Source organism: Solea solea, chromosome 18, assembly GCF_958295425.1.
Source record: "Solea solea chromosome 18, fSolSol10.1, whole genome shotgun sequence".
In the NCBI taxonomy this organism is placed as follows: domain Eukaryota; kingdom Metazoa; phylum Chordata; class Actinopteri; order Pleuronectiformes; family Soleidae; genus Solea; species Solea solea.
The window spans coordinates 15,829,236-15,844,999 of record NC_081151.1 but is presented as its reverse complement, the minus strand read 5'-3'; the positions used below and the strand labels follow the sequence as shown (position 1 = coordinate 15,844,999).

The 15,764-nt window shown below is 37.9% G+C and overlaps 1 protein-coding gene across 1 annotated transcript; it reads left to right on the top strand.

The window, feature by feature from the left end:
• The first annotated feature begins 403 nt into the window (after positions 1 to 403).
• Positions 404 to 15,100, top strand: ganc (glucosidase, alpha; neutral C). The gene is made up of 25 exons (XM_058616362.1): positions 404 to 573; positions 1,248 to 1,313; positions 1,394 to 1,496; positions 2,114 to 2,241; positions 2,572 to 2,748; positions 3,530 to 3,551; positions 3,667 to 3,736; positions 4,335 to 4,431; positions 5,845 to 6,028; positions 6,244 to 6,388; positions 7,432 to 7,667; positions 7,754 to 7,880; positions 8,453 to 8,532; positions 8,897 to 9,040; positions 9,137 to 9,233; positions 9,736 to 9,837; positions 10,216 to 10,390; positions 10,653 to 10,721; positions 11,654 to 11,718; positions 11,802 to 11,878; positions 11,956 to 12,030; positions 12,756 to 12,869; positions 13,090 to 13,202; positions 13,974 to 14,077; positions 14,481 to 15,100. The coding sequence occupies exons 1-25, from the start codon at positions 545 to 547 to the stop codon at positions 14,591 to 14,593; spliced, it is 2,712 nt and encodes a 903-aa protein (XP_058472345.1). The 5' UTR covers positions 404 to 544; the 3' UTR covers positions 14,594 to 15,100.
• Positions 15,101 to 15,764: the final 664 nt, after the last annotated feature.

The window sequence follows — 15,764 nt, the reverse complement described above, 5'->3', positions numbered from 1 at the left end:
GATCTTCTGAACATAATATACATTTAGTTTTATTTTTATTTTAGGAAGTGGATGCAGATGACCCGCTGATATTTTGATCCACTGAGGTAATGGAAATGTGGAAATAGAAACAGAAATTTTTGAGCACCAAAAACAAAACCGACCCACCAATCTGTTCAGTATAAATAACTATAATTTCTTAATCAAGAATTAATAATGTGGTTTACTATTTTATTTGAAATCTCATGGATAACAATAATAATTATTATATTTTTGCATTAAATGTATAATTTCTGAAAAAGTCTACAAAACTAAAGTTTTGATTGGATGATTATTTTGAAAGGTCGCACCGGATGTGTGTCGTTGTTGTTGTACATGTAGTTTTATTGCAGCAGCGCTGTACTTCCGGTCTGTCCACGGAAGACAGACCGTGGACGGTTCCTGTTTCAGGAGATTCACGATTAACACACAAACATAAATAATGTTTAATCTCGCATCTGAAGATTAAAACCGACTGTGATCAACTAAGGGTTCTTGTGTTTTTTATTTTTGACGTCTGATCAGAATGGCGGAAGAAAGTCAACACGTGATTAGGTATTTATTTTATTTAAAAAAAAACATGCCAAACAAACAATTCTGCTTGACTTGCAGTGCGCGTGTGAAGAAAGCCATTCAGTCGCGCTTTCATTCCTGCATTTAGTAAAAAGAAATGTTAAAGTTACCAATGTTAAAAAACATGACTTATTTGATCATGTACAGAATATCAGTGGTTTTTGTGATCCTAATTATTTACAGTCCATGAATCCACGTGTTTCCTGTAAAAGTGTGTGTATACAAATGTCCTGTTAGAATGATCCTGACCAAAAGATTCAATTAACGGTATTATATGTGTATTATTATTATATTATTATTATTATTATTGTTATATTTGCTACAACAACAACAATATAATAATACATGTGTTTACTGATATAGAGAAAACAAAACTTGTAGTTACAAAAACCATGACTGATGCTGCAAAAACATGTTAATATCCTTAATTATCAAGTAAGTGTCACAACATGACTAATGTAATGTTACAAAATAAAAAAATAAAACGTTACCAATTTTACAAAAACATGATTTATTTGATGTGAAAGTGTTGCAATACAATACAATACAAAATTGTACTTGTAATACAAATGTAAAAAGAAAACATGCCATTAATGTGACAAAATACATTAGTGTTGTAATTGTGATTGATAATTTTCTCTGTGTTTGTTCCTCAGTGTTGTCACTGATGACGATCAGGACAAAGAAAAGTTCAAGAAGAGTCACCATGTTGCTTTTTACAGGTATGGTGTCCAACAATCTAACACCCGCTGTTGCAGGCGAAGTCACGTCTTGATTTTGATCACTGTTGTCATGTTTTAAGACGACAGATGCACAGTCCAAACCGAAAGCACCGAGCTCTTCTGGACACCATGGTGCTCACAGAGAGGGGGGCACGATTTGACCTGCTGGAGCCCGACACACAGGTCTGAACACTACGGTCACGATCAGCCACAACGCCAACTGTTTTCATAACTGATTCATCAGTTTCTCATGTGTGACTATGTTAACGGTTTTCTTTGCTCCATATAACAAATATATCATTAAAACAAAACATGACATTTGAGAACATCATCATTTCTAGGTTACAATTGTCAAATCAAGTGTATAAAATAAATAAATAAGTAATAATCAGCCGATTAATTGAATACTAAAATGTCCATATTATCAGCTATACAGCTTAATCGATTCACCTATCATAAATAAAATAATAATACCATGTCATTTCCAAAGTAATATCCAGGTAGTAGTTTAATCATAAAAACCTTCACATGGGAATGTTTATGAATCAAAATTGATAATTGACACATTCAGGGTTGTAACGATTAATCAATTATTAATTGATTACTACCTTCCTTGCCATTTGTTTTTATAATCAATTCAATTTGTTTCTAAAATATGAATTTTTTGTTTTGCTCTATGTAACATCAAAACCGATTCATTTGTTTGTGGACAAAATACCAAACCTTTTGACATTTTAAGGACATCTTATTATAATACAGTGTATGTAAGAATACCTTTTGATTCTCTCTAACTTTTACAGACACGTCTGCTTCTCTTGATCTCGCCCTGCAAAAACGACACTGTCAGGATCTTAATAGATGAACTCCAGCCCATTAAAGCACGATACAGAGTTCCAGATGTGGTGATGGATGAACCACAGTGTGAACAGTAAGGACCACATCTGCACCAAATGATGAAATGATGCATATGTATTAATGATATTATCAAATATCAGCAAAGACAGCAAAGATCCTGTGACATGACTAATGACTAAAGCAGTAGCTTCAATAGGCTGCTCAATCTCCTCTACAACCATTGGGTTAGGGTTAGTGTATAATAAAATATTACTAATTTCACTACACAGGACACTAAATGACCTCTGCAAGGAAAAATAATAATAAAATAAAATAAAACCACTTTAAATCTGCTTTGACTTGTGTGTTGGTGGTCATTCTTATACACTGTTTGCACCTTTTTTAAACTTTTGTCATCTGGCAGGTTGAGGGTGGAGACACAGACCGGGGACGCCGTCACCCTCTCGTGGTCGTCTGGATGCCATCAGGTGCGTGTGTGGAGTTTTCCTTTCCAACTGGAGATCCTGTGTGAAGATGAAGTGATGCTCACATTTAATGCCAAAGAGAAACTGTGGTTTGAGACGCTGCAGGATCGGCCCAGGTGAGGATCCACATCTTTGCATCATCCACATTTGTACATACAGTATGTGGTAGCTTTTTATACCAAGTACCACATAAGATGAAGCGAGAGATAAGGTGACTCTAATTATTATTATTAAATATTAAATGTATTATTATTTTATTATTTGTTTCATTTTCTACGCACTCCAGCTCCACTCCGATCACATACCGTATACATACTGTATGTACAGTTTGAGAAACATGGGTATAAACTATTTATCTGAGTATTCACTTAATGTATTGTTTTGTTTTTTTAACAAATAAACAAAATAAAATATTCAGCAAAATACACCAAACAAAGTCAGATTCATCAAACGCATGAGAACCATGGCGTTAGAGAAGGTATGTCCAATATCTGGCCCATGCATTTACAACTTTATGTTATGTTATCTGACTCCACATGTGAAAGAAAGGCAGCATTTCTACATGTGTTCACTCCTGCGTGGTGTAGATTTGGTTACATTGCCATTTAAAAATGATAATTGTGACGAGGAAAATAAAATTATAATAACAGGGTTATAATAGCATTTGTATGTAACTTTTAATGTTACATACATTCTCCCTGGGAATCTTCACATTATCAAATCTGGCCCTCTTTAAAAAAAAGTTTGGACACTCCTGCTTTAGAATAATAACCCAACATCATATGTGGCCTGACAAGGGATTTTTGGATTTTTCCTTTAATGACTGAAGAACAGTCATTACTGAGACTTTTAAGCAAACAAAGTTTTATTGCTCTCCTTTGTCTCGTTCTCCCTTAGGTCCACATCTCATAGCAGTGAGGTAAGAGAGTATCAATGCTGTTCAAACACCTGTTCTATTTTATTACACCAACGTGAAGCTGAACATGTTCTGTAAGTACATGTGTTCTTTTTCCTCGTTGTTGTTCCACTGACAGACTCCAGAGGAGCCCACAGCTTCATTATGGAAAGAGACTTTCGGCCACTTTGAGGATATTAAAGCTAATGGTTGGTTCCCGCTACAATAATTATTTTACTGACAAATTTGTGACTTAAGTTATATTACAAACAAATGTCTTCCGTTTGGGTGTTGTCATTTCATATTTTTTAGTTAGTTATTAAAACTAATAAATTAAGTTCACATTTCAAATGTGACAATAATAACAATAAATATATATGCATTTATTAAAAGTATTTTACATGTTCATTTATCAACACTCTGTAGGTTAGCGGTAATGAGGCTTAAGCACTTGGCGCCAACAGGAAATACCTAAAATATGTTTTATGGGTAAAAAAAACCCCGTATATATCAGTATCAGTGATATCGGAATCGGAAATTAAGTGTTGGAGAATATTAGCATATCAAATATCGGTAAAAAAGCCAATATCGGACATCCCTAGTCTTCAGGTCAGAGGCTGTTAGTTGTTCTTCACACGAACCTTAGGACCAGAGGGGATTCTGTTGCTTTTAATTAGACAAGGGTTTTTATGGCTTTGAACCTATGTGTTTTTGTGTCTGTTTTTATACATTGTATTGTCATGCCTCTTTTATTATTTATTGTGTCTATTTTATTGTATTAACTTTACTTACCCTCTGTAACTCCAGGTCCCAGCAGTATCGGCGCAGACTTCTGTCTCCATGGTTTCAGTCACGTGTACGGTCTTCCAGAACACGCTGACAGCCTCCAGCTCAGAGACACCAGGTACACACACACACACACACACACACAGGTGTGTATTTGAGCAATTTAGAACATGGTTTTTGCATTCATAGGGGAAATTGAAAGCATATAATGAACAGTGTTTATCAAATGTATTAGTCCACCACTCAATGTAAGGTTTATGCCACAGCTGCCCCAAACTTAGTTTTTTTTTTTTTTTTTTAAGGAAAAAATAGTAAATCACATTATTAGTTCTTGATTAAGTACAGAAAAGTTCGTTTTAGTGGTTGAATGTTTATTCTAGATTAATTTCTGACTGTGAATTCAGTTCAGTAAATAACAATAACATTTCTTAAGTCACCAACTGAGGGTTAACACCGATCTGTAATGTAGCAGGTGGTGAAGGGAGGGTGAGCTGCAGGCGTGTTGGTTGGCTGCATCTGCAAGACAGGGGGCGGAACTACAAAGAGGGGTGGGACTTCAAGTTGTCAAATCACACAAACACCTACACGAGAAGTCAGAATTAAGAAAATAAAAGACTTAAAAACAGACCAGTATTTAGTGATAAGGGTTAGGCTTAGATAAATGAAATGGGGCTGCCCACTAAAAGTTATTACCTTGCATAATGTATTTATTGTATGAGAATGTCTTATATATTTAAATCCAAACATTTAAATAGGATCTCACCATTGTTTTCATCCCCTCTGCCATCTTGCCATCAGACCTCATATTGACATCTGACTTGTGGATCTGTGTGATTTGAACAAATTGTAGTTCCAGTACTGTTTTGTAGTATTTTATTTACATATACACCACCAGTCAAATAAATATGTATATATATGTATATATGTATATATGTATATATGTATCTTTATCTATATAGATTTATATATTTACATACATACGTGGGCCACACGGTGGTGTAGTGGTTAGCACTCTCGCCTTGCAGCGAGAAGACCCGGGTTCGAGCCCCGGTTGGAACAAGGGCCTTTCTGCATGGAGTTTGCATGTTCTCCCCGTGTGTGCGTGGGTTCTCTCCGGGTACTCCGGCTTCCTCCCACAGTCCAAAAACATGCAATGTGGGGATAGGTAAATTGGACACCCTAAATTGACCATAGGAGTGAGTGTGAGAGTGAATGGTTGTTTGTCTCTATCTGTGTGTGGCCCTGCGATGGACTGGCGAACTGTCCAGGGTGTACCCCGCCTATCGCCCGATGTAGCTGAGATTGGCACAGCACCCCCCGCGACCCTCTGGCAGTGGATAAAGCGGTAGATGATGACTGACTGACATACATACGTATATATGACTTTATATGTGGTCTATGGCAATTTTTTAACCCTATAATATTTATATTCTGATAATGATACTTTTTTAGCCTGTTGTAGCATCTTGGCTCAATAAAAATGTCCCTGTGAGTTCAATAAAGTATATATTTTTTCTTCTTTCCGTCACAGAGATGGTGAACCTTACCGCTTGTATAACTTGGATGTCTTTGCCTATGAATTGAACAGTCGCTTCGGCCTCTACGGGTCAGTGCCACTGTTGGTGGCCCACAAACTTGACAGAACTGTGGGAATCTTTTGGCTGAATGCGTCAGAGACTTTTGTGAACATAAATTACAGTTCCAGTGAGGATCAGGTGAACCAGCACTGTCTGTCTGTATCTCTGTTTGACTTGAGTTTTTCTCTAAAGTCTGTTTACATGTATGTTATCAAAGATCCAGAATCTCTCAATCATGTTAACATCAGATCCTTAGATTTATTCTTTAAAAGCAGGATTGAAACCTTTACATGGAAACATTTTTGGTCACATACAAAGATGGAAACTTAAATCTAAATCCCGCCCTCAACCAGGAAGAGCAAACACCACCAGTGAAGAGACGGAGGATGCGGCCACACACTGACGTCCACTGGCTGTCAGAGAGTGGTGTGATCGACTGTGTGGTTCTGCTCGGGCCCGGTCCACAGCAGCTCTTCAGCCAGTACGCTCAGCTGACAGGTGAGAGCCCACTATAGTAGTCTTTTTTTGTTAAGAACATCAGACTTTTAATCTGAGTCCAGGTTTCAGTTCGTTTACTCTTTAAATGCCTAAATAACAACATGGTGGTGAGATGATGATGGTGCAGGAAGAGACTTGCAGTGCACTGCAGTTTGCTTGAGAGAGTGTTCGGGCCGAAATCTCAGAACATCTCTGCCCTCCGTGAGCAGGACCACACTTTTTAAAGGTTATCTAACATGATCGTAAAGATTAGATAAACAACAACGGGTTGGACATCAGTGGCACTTAGTCCAATACAGGAAGTATCTGTGTTTCATAGGTGATGCGTCTAAACCAGGGGTGTCAAACTCAAGGGGCTACATACAGCACAATTTGATCTCAAGTGGGCCGGACCAGTAAAATAGCATAATGAAACCAGCATAATAACCTATGAACAACAAGAACGCCTTTGTTTTTTCTCCTTTTGTCTTACATTTAATGAAGGATATTTTTACAAAACATAAAATTTCTTGAGAAATATTAGTGCAATTTCAACAATATCATGCCTAAATTTGCTATTTACACAGCACACTGGATCTATAAAGGCACAAACATTTAGTCACAGGTATCTGGAAGTGAAAAATATTGAATTTGACATTACGTTGTAATCGTAGTGTGAAATTTTAACAAATTCATGCTGTGGGCCAGATTGGACCCTCTGGCGGGCCGGTTCTGGCCCCCGGGCCGTATGTTTGACACCCCTGGTCTAAACCCAAAATCGACCCTCTCATGAGCAAGTTCCTGTTTGACTGTTTGAGTTTGACAGAAATGAATTATTCTGCTGAAAATAGTTTGACAGGATAAACTCATCTTGCCCCCGCCCGCCCCTGCTCTGCTGCTGTATGTACATAAACGCTCCGTCAGTCAGGTCTGATAGTGTTGCCTGACAGACCCTTGAGAGAGAGGCACAACAATATAACCAACAACAAATATTCCACACTGTACCTTTAAACGCAGTGAATTTGATCATTTGTCCATCCCTTTGTTTCCTCCCCGTCCTTCAGGACATCAGGCCCTGCCCCCTTTGTTCGCCCTCGGTTACCACCAGTGCCGCTGGAACTATGACAGCGAGGCTGACGTGAAGTCTGTGGATTGTGGATTTGACCTCCACAACATCCCGTACGATGTTATCTGGCTGGACATTGAGCACACGGATGGGAAGCGTTACTTCACCTGGGACAAAGTTCACTTCCCCAACCCGACTGGCCTGCAGCGCCACCTGGAGAGGAAGAAAAGGAAGGTCAGCCTTATAGATTGCACATTTCACAGATTATAGGGCTTTGCAAGATTTGGACTATTATCATGTGTTGTTGTTGTTTTTTTTAGTTGGTCATTATAAATGATCCTCACATCAAATTTGATCCTGATTGGTCCTTGTTCTGTGAGGCCAGAGATGGAGGACATTTTGTCAAGGACAGAGAGGGACAACTCTATCAGGGCTCATGTTGGCCTGGTAATGTTTTCTCTTTATAATCTAAATAAAATATATATAATATAATATATATAATGAAATATTCCACTGTCAATTTTTTTAAAGGCCCAGTGTGTAAGTTTTTGCTTCAAAACAAACAGTCAAGCTTATTATTAAACTATTATTAAATACTTTTATTTTAAAGTGATTATACACTCATGCAAACTTTGTACCGATAAAACCTCCCAAATGTTTCACACTGGACCTTTAAACCTAAATTATTTTATATAAATGTACCTGATTATGTCTTTTTTAAATCAAAATCACTTTTTTAAATCAAAATCACACATAAAGAAAAGTTTTAAATAATTTATATCTTTAAATATCATGGTTATTTTAAAGTGCAGTTGTTAAGATTAGATACATTTTTATTGTCGTTGTACACAAACATACAAAGAAACTCATATATTTAACTTCCAAATTAAAATGATCAGATAACGTCAGATTACTTTATACTCATTGTAAGGTGAATATGGTTCTGGATCTTCTTTTTATGAATATTATACACATTGGAAACCTGATTTTCTTCATGTTTGATCTTTATTTTTTTAAAGGTAAGTCCTGTTACCTTGATTTCAGCAGCGCAGCCACTCGAGCCTGGTACTCCAGATGTTTCTCCCTGGAGAAATACAAGGCAAGTGTCAAAATAATCATCAAAATCAGTCACATTGTGAATCTGCTGTTTGAGCATCAAAACAGACTGCTTCATAAAGACTTAAACCTTGTGCAGATGTACTTTTATCTCATTTAAACTCACAACATGAAGCTGTTGTTGTATTTCTGTTAACTGAAATAAAAATAAGTTTAAAAAAACCCAGATAACTAACTAACATTGTAGCAAAAATGTCTTTTCTTAGGCTTTTATGACACACAGTAGTTATTATGACCTTTTTGGATTTTACAAACGGAAACTAACATTAAAACTAATAAAATATTTACAAAAAACAAACACAATTTTAAACTAATTTTAAAACTATTATAACCTTGCTCTGATACAGGGGTCGACTCCGTCTTTATTTGTGTGGAATGATATGAACGAACCGTCTGTGTTCGACGGGCCAGAGCAGACGATGCCAAAGGACGCAGTGCATTATGGGGGCTGGGAACATCGGGAACTGCACAACCTGTACGGCTTTTACCAGGTGAGTGATGGACTCAGTGACATATGAATGACAGTAATATGTGTTTTGATGTTAACATTGTCTTTGAAGGAAAATGACTGGTGTTTTATTTCACAGCACATGGCCACAGTGGAAGGTCTGATCACTCGCTCAGGAGGTTCACAAAGACCGTTTGTCCTTTCACGCTCCTTCTTCGCCGGATCACAGAGACTCGGTGAGTTATTTTAACCCTTTGGCAAATGACCATGGGAATAATACACAACTCCTTATATGGACAAATGCTGGGGGCATGTGTTTATAGGTCACATATTCAGGTTTTACAAAATGCCTTTATTCCTAGTCACAAAATAGACAGTTTATGTTTGTTCATAAAAACTAGCCAAGTTTGAACTGTAACATAATATTTCCAAATTTCACAAATTAAATCCATTTTTTTTTTTTTTAAATCAGTATGTTTTTGTTCAGGTTTGTCTATAAAGTTGGTGAAAATGAAAAAAAAATCTTCGTTTTCACATAGTAATAGAAAAAACCCCATCTTAACAAAGTTTACATTGCATGTTTATTATATTTTCCTGCTGTTCATAATGCACATTTACCACATTTTTTTTTTCACAATTTACCTATTTCCATATTGTAAATACAGATTATTATATGAAATATCATGTATTTAAGGTTCATATTATTGTTGATCTGCTGATTTTTGGTGTGGTACACAGGTGCAGTATGGACCGGTGACAATGTTGCCAACTGGGAATATCTGAAGATCTCAATTCCAATGCTTTTGTCAATCAGTGTGACCGGGGTAGTGTTTTGTGGAGGTGAGCTCAGTTTTTTTAATTTGTATTAGCCTACTTCTGTTCCTCCTTTTACCAGAAGTGATACCTTCTGTCTTTCACATCGTGAAACCGCATCTATCTGGTGTGTACAAACAAGTAAGATAATACAACCATAAAACAGAACATAGACAGCAAAAAGAAGAGAAACAAAGAATATGGAACAGGACAAATACAAACAGGACAAGCACGATCATTACATTTAAATTAATTATTTTACATCTATTTACTTATAATTGTGTAAAGACATTTTATAAATAAATACATGTAGTCAGTCCTTTTCTTAAAAGTAGTAAATTAAGTAGTTTTCTATAAATTTGAGGACATAACTGTTCTGGATTTACAGTATGTCCATGTTTTTAGCTGATGTCGGTGGGTTTGTCAAGGACCCAGATCCGGAGCTGTTGGTGCGTTGGTACCAGGCTGCTGCTCTGCAGCCATTTTTCCGAGGTCACTCCGCAAACGTGACAAAGCGCAGAGAGCCTTGGCTGTTCGGCGAGGAGGTGACGGCCGCGATCCGCACCGCAATCCAGCAGAGGTACAGTACTGACGGAGAGGTGCAGGGCCACCGGGTCGACCAGGGAGAGACAAAGAGTTTCCAAGTGCTCCAGCATTTATTCTGATTATGACTCATGTCTACATTGTGCCTTTTGCTATGAACACTCCAATAGAACATTACAATCAGATTAAGGCATATACATGTATATTATATTATATGCAGGTTAATATCAGAATATTGCTGTCCATGTAAATAAAATAAAATAAAATAAAACGAGTAATCTGTCTCTGCTTTTTTTCAGATATTGCCTGCTGCCGTACTGGTACACTCTGTTCCACAAGGCTCACACCACTGGTCTGCCTCCAATCAGGTTTGTGGTTTCTGTTGTCCAACATCGAATGAATGAATGACTGAATGAATGAAAATGAACCTTATTGATATAGTTTGTCACCATAGTCAGATAGCTTCACTCAGTGTTGATCAAGTCTTAAGTCTGCACACAGAGTTGCGCATTTTACGTCACGACTGAGCAGGTGAGGAGGAAGAAGCACATGCCGCGAGTAAAGCGAGGCAGCTTCATACTGCAGCACCGTGGCTGAAAACACAGAAGTGGATTCTACCACTTAAAATACAAACTTGGATGTTTGTATTTTAAGTGGTAGAATCCACTTCCGAATCACAACCCGTTCAGTGGTATTTTAGTTTAGTGTGTCTTTGCTCCAGTCATGCAGGAACAAAATCTTTTTAATGAACTGATTCTAATGATTCAGTACACCCAAAACAACTGCTTTGACCATCACTAGTTTGTTTGTGTCGCATATAAAACGATGTCCCAGCAGTTTCATGCAGCCATGCTGCTAAAGGAGGTACGATATTAATGGAAAACGATACAAAAACCGAGTAGAGTTGTGCCGTGCCGAGCCGTGCTGGAACTCTATATAGCCCGACGATGGGCCTGCATCACAGTCACCAGCTCCAATTTCCAGTGCCCCGGATACAGTCTGGAGTGTGTGTGTGTGTGTGAGTGTGAGAGAGAGAGAGAGAGAGAGAGAGTGGGGGAGAAAAAAGTAGGTCACATACCACATGGTCTTACAGATCACAAACTGGTAATTGGTAATTACTCAGATATCAACAGTGGGTTAAATAACATAAAATAACTGGCTGTACATGACTGCATGACAAATTATGTCTAATCTTTCAGCTGCAAACATCAGTGTTGTCATATTTCAGACGTTAGAGGTCAATATTTTTCATGTTTCGGTAATGTAATGATTAAAAACACTTCTATTCTATTTCAAACAGACCTTTGTGGGTGGATTTCTCGACAGAACAGAGCACCTTTGCTGTGGACGACCAATATATGATCGGTGATCATTTTGCATTATTACACAGACTGTTCAGTTTATTCTGTAATCATTGCATTTTGAAGTTTGGGTTTGATTTCCTGCAGGTGGAGCACTGCTCGCCCGTCCTGTCACTGAACCAGGTGTTCAGGAGGTCACAGTGTTACTTCCTGGATGCGCTGAGGTAAACAAGCCCCCTGGTGGTGACAGGTGTTTCCTGCATGTGCTCGTGTGTGACATTAAAGCTCGTTTCTGTTTCAGATCTGGTACGATGTCGACTCTGCGGAGGCGCACAACGGAGGCAGGACACTGAGTCTTCCTGTCACTCTGGACACAGTTAGTGTTTAACATGATGCAAACAGTAGGGGGAGCCGTGGAGCTGTAACACAGACTGAGCTCACAGACGTTGTCTGCTTTACTGAGGGAAATAATGCAAACAAATGTTTCAAATTATTAGAATATTGGATTATTGTTATTAAGTAGATTAATTTGAAATCAGATACTGTCATATTTTATATGAAGGTGTTAAGAGTGGCCAGTAAAACAATGAATACTCTGACTCTTTAAGTCATTTATTGATGGTGAAATAATGAAATTAATGAATTAATCACAGATTTGACAGCTTTTCTTATTTATTGATTCTGTTTCACGTTTTGATTCACTTCTAATGGCACCTCTGTGTGTTTTATTATAAGCAGGGTTACACAGAATCTACTGCACTGATTTTTTTTGAGACTTTGTGGGAAGGAAGTGTATGGAAGTACACTTTGAAATTTGGAGTAATACTTTTAGTAAAAAAAAAACACTTTTTTCACATTGTGATATACAACATTTTCATGAATACTTCAGCTGATACTGTCAAGAAAATCGAAAAATCGTTTGTCCTTATATTCTCACCTGAGCTGGATTAAAGGGCTCCACCACACCTTCAGATTATTCATCGTCATCACCATAAAATAGAAAATAAACTCATACAGTATTTTATATAGACCAATATATAAAAATCAACATGGAAATTAATTAAAAGAGAACTTTAACAAAGGTGTTTTCACTGTGCACAGGTTCCTGTGTTCCAGCGCGGAGGATCAGTGGTGTGCAGGTCAACAGGGAGTGGCTCCTGCACAGATGAGATGCAGCGGCTGCCTCTTTCCATCACTGTGGCTCTAAATTCTCAGGTGAGAATCGGCGCATGTTGACTTCTGTTAGTCAACGTCATTGTAGAGCTGGTATAGAGCTCCAGGTGTCACACATGACTCCGTTTGTTTACACCTAACACCAAACAGAGTTCACTGCGCACTTTAAATCCACGTGGATTAAGCAGAATATCACATAACTTGACAGACTGAATATACGTGTGTTCGTATTCATGACATTTGTCGTGCGTCCTCTCTGCAGGGAGTCGCTGAAGGTGAGTTATACCTGGACGACGGCCACTCTTTCAGTTACCGTGACAGCAAGGCCTTCTGTCTGTGCAGGTTCAGCTTGAGGTCAGGCCGGCTGCTCTGCCGGTAAGTCACACTCACACTATTTCACTTTTAGATCACATGTAAAAGTAGCTGGGAAAGTAGCTATCTGTAATTTACAATAAATGACACAAGAAGTGACATTTGAATATTTTAAAGCTGCAGTGCGTAACTTTTGTTATTCCGCTTCTGTTTGGTCTTCATGAAGAGGAATTATTTATAATAATTATTTATATTTTGCACCCTTTATCTTAAAATAAGCTATAGCCCCTTTTCCACCAACATTTCCAGGAACTTTTATTACCAGGAGCTTATTTACCTGGGGGAAAAAATCCCTGGTGATCTGTATATTTTGCGTCTCCACGGCGCCTCCGTTACTCAAAGGAGCCTGAATCTCGTCCATCCTTTTCCTTTTGCTCCACATTTTTTAAATGACCAATAGCAAAATGAATAGAGTAAGTTCTTCTTTCTTCATCTTCTTTTAAAGGTACTGTTTAAAGGGGAGTTGCAGCCGCATGGGCTTAAACAGCTGTAAAATGGGATTTGCACACAGCCCCGCCCCCTCTAGAGTCCCTGGTGAAAGTTTGGGGTCAAGGAAAAGTTTTTTTCTCAGATGATTTTCGGTGGAAATGATTAGAGTTTGGTGGTCAGTCGTCACGTCCATCCTTAATTTGATATAGCGTTCAAAATCTTTGCTGATTATTTAATCTGATTCTGAACACAAATGGATGAAAAGCCAGGTTGACAGTGACAGGTGAGGCTATAATGGTGTTTCCCACATAATGATATGGTTTGTATTGATGTTTTCTCTCACAGTTCTGCCAGCGATGAAGGAGTCTTCGACTGTAACACCATCGTCAGCTCCGTCACCGTCCTGGGCGTGAAGAGCAAACCGTCCGCTGTGACCGTGCACGCGTCAGGTGAGGACTGTGGAGGACATTAGAATAAGTATGAGCACACTCAGTAGAATCTTATAAAGCAAGGAAAAATCAGTCCGATCCAAACCTTAGATGTGTTCAAGCTGGATATGTTGTGACCCAAAGTGTGAACAGCCCCTCAACTTTGTTAATGCATTAAACATCTGCCCTGTCCTGCATCGTCCAGTCCTGGATGAGCTCTGGTTCTCATAAAATTATCACGTTTATACAATATAATTATCACGTTTATACATTATAGTATCACGTTATAACATAACTCTTAGGAAAACGCTACTTCCTTTTGAGAGCTTTGTTTTTTATATTAAACAATGTTTAAACTTTTAAAGAAGAAAAACACAGAAACAATTCCTACATTTTCTTGTAAATCATGTCTTTTCATCACCAGGTTCCAAAGACTCTTCTGCTGTGTTTCACTACACAGACTCCTGCTGTCAGCTGACAGTGAGCAGCCTGAACCTCAGGGTGGTGATGGACTGGGACATACAGATTACAGATTAACATTGATGCTGCTGCTGGGTCACATTCAAAGGGCCTTAATATGGATCATTATTGTGAGAAAAGTCTGATAATCAAAGATGGATTTTTGCACCTGAGTGAATCATATGTGATATAAGTGTGCAAATAATATTATGTTATATTGATATTGAAGAAATGACACTGCAATAATTCTTGTTTTTGAATTATTGCTCAGAAGTTGTACATGTGAGTGCATTTTCATTCATCTGGATTAAAGGGGTGGCACAGTAAAAATGCTTCAATGGTCAGGACTTCAACACCCTGAGACGGGAGTGTCTTCAAAAGAAGAGTCTGTTTGTAAAAAAAGTGGAAGTAAAAAAAAGAGGGGGGTGGATCACACATGGGAGGTGGGATGGTATATTTTTGATACGTGGCATCAATAGATCTTGCATTAAAATAACAGATTTCACATCATCATGAGGGAGTTTTATTTCATGGTCCATTTGGAGATTCTTCTCTTCATTTCTAAATGAATCAGCCCCTATTTCAACCGACAATAAGTGAGGTTCTTATTGTTATTAAAGTCGGAGCAACCTCACCAACACTGACAGCGATTTCACGATGGTTGCCACTAGAACAAACATTGCTACTTTTACTGTTAATTACAATTCTATCATAGTTGTTTCTCAGTAAATCAGTCGTGCGTGAGAAAATACCGTGTAGTTCCATGGTTCTCAAACATCATAAATCATAAATACTGTCCCTGGAATCAGGGTATGTGATTAGTGCAGTACAGTGCAGGAGAAAATAACAAAATAATAATAATACATTAAATAATAATAATTATCTCTCGCTCCATTTTAATCTAATTTCACTATACCAGTGTGTGAAGTGAAGCCATTAAACTGTACAACTCCTCCCTCTGACCATCGGACTCTTATGGATATCTATAAAAAACAGAACAAACAAACTCTAATTACCCATCATTACACTTGTAAACTTTTTCCAGATTGTTTTATTTTATTGTATATTTTATTTCATTTCATTTTAACTTAATGTTTTATTAATATCTGTATCTTAAGCTCTTGTTTCCACTCATGCTGTACTTCTATATCCCACTTTGCACGGAGCATCTGGAACAAAAACAATCCCCCCCCCCCCCCCCCCCCCGGAGATTAATAAAGTATTCTGATGTTAGCAACGGTGAATATAC